The 6,000-nt window shown below is 37.9% G+C and overlaps 1 protein-coding gene and 1 long non-coding RNA gene across 3 annotated transcripts in view; one reads left to right on the forward strand and one right to left on the reverse strand.

The window, feature by feature from the left end:
• The window catches only part of LOC105432574 (virus-induced RNA 1), a 28,866-nt gene extending 28,147 nt beyond the window's left edge, over window positions 1-719 (reverse strand). The window contains exon 1 of one of the 2 annotated variants that reach the window (XM_011647432.3): window positions 463-719. In XM_011647432.3, coding sequence (XP_011645734.3) covers window positions 463-529 — 67 coding nt within the window. In that variant the 5' untranslated portion in view covers window positions 530-719. The remainder of the gene's footprint in view (window positions 1-462) is intronic. The other variant, XM_089070615.1, reaches the window with a different exon arrangement.
• Window positions 720-845: 126 nt separating this feature from the next.
• Window positions 846-5,241, forward strand: LOC105432573 (uncharacterized). Its single transcript, XR_968408.3, has 2 exons — window positions 846-1,271; window positions 1,378-5,241. It is a non-coding gene; the product is annotated as an uncharacterized LOC105432573 (long non-coding RNA).
• The last annotated feature ends 759 nt before the right edge of the window (window positions 5,242-6,000 follow it).

Consider the following 6,000-nt stretch of genomic DNA (forward strand, 5'->3'; position numbering starts at 1 on the left):
GTTAATATGTGTCTTTACTTCAAAATTTAATCGCAATTATAAAATTAAATCATAATCTATCTTAATTCAAATTCAATCTCTGAACTAAACTATCTTAAGTCAGATTCAATCATAAATGTACTTGCATTAAAGAGTAATTAAACGAGAAAATACTGATATTCGCTAGAAATAATGTAGAATAATTTCTTTGTTCTTGAAACTAGAATTAAACCAAGAAATACAATCACCGTTCACTACAATCGATTCCAGACTAAAACTAAAAAAATTGATTATATATCGGAAAGTTAGCAAGAATTTTATAAAATATTTCGAATATAGGAAACGCAACACAACGTGTAAGTTTCAAAATCTCCACGATAAATCGACGCTACTTCGCGCCGCGGAATTTCAGCAATTATATCTGCATACGCGCGAAGAAAAAAAAAATTTGTCAATTCGAAGGAGAGATTCGAAGGCACTCACCTGGAAAACCGCGTGCACACGCGACGAGGCACGCTGCAATGAAAAGAACGTGGACGAACGTTTTCATCCTGTCGCACACACAGGGAACGTCGATAACTCGAAAAACTGATCGCTTGCTGCCTCGACGATGTCTCGATCGACACTAACTGGTCCACCCGAACGACGGCTGTCACGTACGACGACGACTCGCGAAGGGATCAAGGTTACTTGCCAGACCGGCCCGCGGAAAACACCGACACTTTGCCCCGCGACTTTTGCCGTGCCGTGGCTATATGCAATCCCCCGATCGCGGCCGCGCCAATGAGCGTCGATCGCCGGTCACATGGTGCGTGCCACATGATCGCGGGCTGGACGCGGCGCGCGATTTTGAGTCACGTTGCGGCTTTTCCTGGTAATTGGTAATCCTTATAATTTTGCGTCGGAGCAAAGCATAAATAATGTACAACATGCGCGAACGATCGTGTCTCCGATCTTTATAGCGATCCCGCGAGCCGACGAGTAATTGCGCGTGTATTGATAATTATATATGCGAGTGCGAGCTGCATAACCGTCGTGAGTAATACTCTTGTTCCCAGTAAACACCGCGACCGTTATCGCGCTTGTCGTCGGCTTACAATTAGTTCGAAAAATCATTACTCACGAGACTTCTCGAGAAAGAAAGAAATATGCGAGAAGATAAATAGTGCGACTAACAATTTCCCTTTGTGAACTGAAATGCTGAAGAAATTTTATAATCTTAACGAGAATGGGTCAGAGGAGACGATAGCTGGCATGGAGGATCCTTATCGCACGCACATGATGTAAACGAGGTGATATGCGTTCACATGTATATGCGCGATCTCACGCGCGCGTGTAGCTGTGTGTATGCTCTCTTGTGTGTATCTTGTATGCGGATTATGATTATTATTATTACAGAAACCGCACGGCGCAGCGGTGGTGGCGGGTGAACCAGCGCAGCGGAACACGATAATTATCGTGCGTCTCACAACAAGCTTGTGTGTACACGCGGGGCGCCTTACGCACGCATCGGTATATCGCTTGCCATGCTTGCGCGCTTTCGCGTAAGAAGTCTATGTTACACGAACCGACGAGAAACTTCGGAACCAGACGAGACTTGCCTGACGAGATGCTTAACCCTGAGACATGAGCGTTCGTTACTTTTACAGCCGCGAGGACGTAACAGATTATTTCAAAATAATTGCGTTCGCGCAAAATTCATATATCACAGATATCACTTAAACAAGAGCCTTCAAGAGATTTCCATTTCTAGTATATTTCTTTAAATTGCTTTGAAATATAAAAACGTAAATAGAAGTCGTAAAGCTTTTATGAGAATTTCCCTTAAAAATATACTTGTGAACATTTGCGTTTTAAAATTAAAATTGATAACAAAGATAAAATATGTTTAACAAAGATAAAAATTATGTCTTTGTAACGCCATATTTCAACATTCGGAAAAGTTATAATTTTCTTACCGTTATGTTAATAAACGTAATAATTGGATGAAATATTATTCTCTTATTATATACAATCAAACTTTGTGATCGGTTACGTCAAGGCTGTGAATTTATGTAATCATTTCGTTTTCTAAGAATAGCTGGAATCATGTAATTCAAATATTTTTTTTTCATCATCCCGAATAAAGTATAAGCTACGAACACGCACTCTTTGCTTCGTTAGGAAATATCTTTCATAGATTTTCCATGCACATGCAATTCATATGTGTTCTGCGCAAAATCGTGAGCAAGAATAGACACAGACGATTCATTGTAATAGATAAATGTGGCATTATGCGACGTCCGTTTTGTCATCTCTCTACCGCGTATGAATTTAACCTTGCACCTATTATCGTTCTATATATTTCCGACACTACCGTGTCGTTGCAATAGTTGCTACCTAGTGAATATCATCTAACGCTAAAGCAAAAATGAAAGAGCTAAAACTATAAGAGATACATCAATATTAACCTTAGATATGTAAAATTGCAATGTAAAATTAACTCAAAGATTTAATTCAGTTTGAAAGATTTTAATTAGCTATATATTATTTCAAATCCTTTCAGGCGAAAAAGTATTTAAATAATCGAATTTTTAAAAAATTATTGTAACAATTCCAAAAAAAAATACGAATTAGCGTGAAACATTGATCTTTGGTTACACTTGGACAATTGCTTTGTTTTTCTTTGACTCAGATTTCTTGGAGAACTACTCTTAATCGATGTTCATAGAATCAATTCTTATATAAAATTGTGTCTTAGATATATACTTAAAAAAATTTTATAAATCAATCACAGATATTATTTGAAACGACATTGAAATAAAAATAAACTATCGAGCTTAGTTTTTTAATGATATGTTCCAGCTTACATCTATGACTATAGCTGAAAAACAACTATCTTTTTACATAGTATCATCACAATAATGAGCATTTTCGCTCGTGACTATAACTACATCAGCTATTATTCGCCGATGCGATTAGTCACAAATGGACAAATATGCGATGAGTTAATAATAAGAGAGAAAAAGAGAGAGAGAGAGAGAGAGAGAGAGAGAGAGAGAGAGAGAGAGAGAGAGAGAGAGAGAAAACGCCCAGGCCCGGTCGAATGCCGTTAAGTCGTGCGTTCAGTGACCGCACCGACACACGGCGGCCTGCAAACAACAGACAGTTTGATTAAAAGTAATTGCGTATGTCCGATATAGCCGGGATTTTGGACGAATTTTCGGATCGGTCGCGTCGCGCGCCGCATCGCGCCGTGTTCATTCACAGGCCGCTGATAATTTCGCGAAAATGCATTTCACGGGTCGATTGCAATGTGGATCACGCTGTTGTTTTCGGCTTCGTGCCCGCTTCCTGCGATCCTTCCGGCCGGAGTGTACCAGGCCGCTATAATTTATGATGCGGAAGAGCCGGTATAATGGCCGCGGGAGCAAGCCAAAGGCGACTGTTCTCGTCGTCGTCGTCGTCGTCGTCGTCGTGGACTCTTGCCACTGTAAAGTGCGCGAGCAATCGACTAAATGTATTTAACGGCGCGTCGGAAGACGCAGAGTGCATAATTTAAATTCCGCATTCAGTTTTCTATATCGAGCGGATTCTCGAGCACCGAACTCCGTAGACGGTTTTCCGTACCGCGTCAGCGACGTCCGACGGCCCGTCTTAATTATAAAGAAGACGTAAGGCTAACAAGTCTGATGGGATAATAACTTCCTCGATCATTCGAAAAATACCACGTAAAATCGTGTTTTACACGTTATATAATTAACCGACTTATAGCCTTGCACAATTATCGTATTTTCTTCAATTTAACGACAATATCGCGATACGGAGATACCGCCATTATACCTTATTCGCTGTTCGTGTGTCCTCGTTAAAATGTTACCTTCGGCAATTTTCATGAAAAAAGATAAGATATATGTTAGAATTGTGTCGTGACAAAGTTTTCAATATCTTTTATTTTCTTTCCTACACTTTGACTTGGTTTTTAGTTCTAGCTCACATTTTTCTATGAGCTAATCGTAAACGTTTTCATTAATTATTCATGTTTCTTTAGCAGATTCGCTTTTTATACTTTAATGTAACAATGATACAGTAGGAAAATTAAAAAAGACGTTTATGTATCGCTATTCGCGATACGGAGATCTTAATCATCACAACTGGGGATATATAGACGTGTTTTTATTATACTTCGAGATACTTCTGCATCTTAATTTTTAAATGCAGATGAGAATCTAGTTGCCGCATTGTCGAGCCTACGTTTCCATAATGTAAATTTTATTATCTACAGGCAGCTAAATCCTCGCATATTTTAGTGTCCGTGAATTTTTAATAAGTAACAACATGCAACTTTTTCCGATAGTCGTAATTATTCAGCCTTATCTGAAAATAATAGATATATTTAAACTTTAAAAAATAAGAGTGTTATATTTTTATAAGTCATCACATAAAAGATAAGTAAATTACTTCCTGGCGTACTATTTAAAAAATATCTGTAAAATACACTAATGCATCCATTTAATAATGCAAAATTATGGTCTCTTTACACATAAGGTAAGGCTTATACAATATACAAACTTTGTACAAGCTGCTACGGCACATTTTTAAATCAGAGACATCGATTCTTGAAAAGATAATAATGGGAATTTTTCTATCGTAACCTGTCACACGTTTGCAATTTGACAAACGCATTAGCTCGTTAACCGCAAAGCAGTTTGAGATTAAACTTCGTAATTCTCCTTTGAAAAGCTCAAGCCCGAGTCGATTAAGGGTAACTAGCATCGTATACAAAAGTTCTCGCGCAGCTGCAGAAAGTAATGCGACAATGGATCATCGTTAAGAAATACGAGATTGCGAAAAGTATACGTATATAAATACAGAGATATAGTCGATGCTAAAATTTTTGAAACGGGATTAAAAAGATAAAATTATTTAATTACGTCTGGACAAACTATGCTCTCGAAGAAACGTATACTTTTGATGACATTGCACCGTTAAAGTCGTTTTTAAACAACGTTTCACCTCAAAATATTATCTCTCGTCGTATTTGCTCTCTTAAAGTCAGTGTTAGTTTTTCCGCGCCGACGAAGAAGGGGGAAAGGGAGGGCATGAATGAATCAGTGACAAATAAGTGTCTCCGTCAAGACTGGTACCGGTGACATCGACGTGCGACGCAGATGTTGAGTCATCCGTGCCAGAAATATCGTAATTGCCTCGTCCGCATATATACATATGTAGGTGCATTTCCCTCCACTCGTTATGTAGATAGCGAGGATGACGCGTCCAGAAGATTCTAGTTCTCGTCGGTGTTTCTTTTTCCTCCTTTTTTTTTTTTTTTCTATCTACCGATCTAAGTTTCCTGTTGAATTTACGTATGATGCTTACGTCACCCAAGAAACTAATCTCCTTTTTTTTTTCCTAAAAGTCATGGAAAAATAATCTGATATACGTCAAATATATATGCGGCTCACGAATAAATTACGCGGTCGTGGTTGTAACTTCGCGTCAATTCAAACCGACGTTTGACGATAATCCTCTCGTTTATATTTGTATATATAGATATTGAATATATTACGGAGTCTCTCGCGTTTGTCAAACGCGTGACAGTTTGCGGGAATACATTTTATTGTATATATTACGGCGTCAGATACCAGCAAACGTTATCTCTTTCCCTAGATTCTACCGCGCCTGTGTAAATTTGGAAGTTTATCACGTTGGGCAAACTCACGGTATTGTTGCGGTCGTTCCGCAACGAACGGAAAAAAAAGTGAGTTTGCATATCGAATTGCATAAACAATGTATTAATTGAAAGGGCCGATGAATGAAAGCGCATGGTTTAACAATATTTTCAAAAATATTTTAATCGGGAAACAGTTATCCGAATTTTGCCGATATATAATGAAAAAAATATCTTTTTTTTTTTAGGCTAACAAATATTTTATAAAAATAAGAACGACAACGGACTTGTATAAAGATAAAACAAATAATAAAAGTATCGAAAATATCATCAGAAAAATGGTTATTTGTAAAAAAATTTTCTAAAAATAT

The sequence above is a fragment of the Pogonomyrmex barbatus genome, unplaced genomic scaffold (genome assembly GCF_055798465.1).
Source record: "Pogonomyrmex barbatus isolate J1 unplaced genomic scaffold, ASM5579846v1 scaffold10, whole genome shotgun sequence".
NCBI lineage: Eukaryota > Metazoa > Arthropoda > Insecta > Hymenoptera > Formicidae > Pogonomyrmex > Pogonomyrmex barbatus.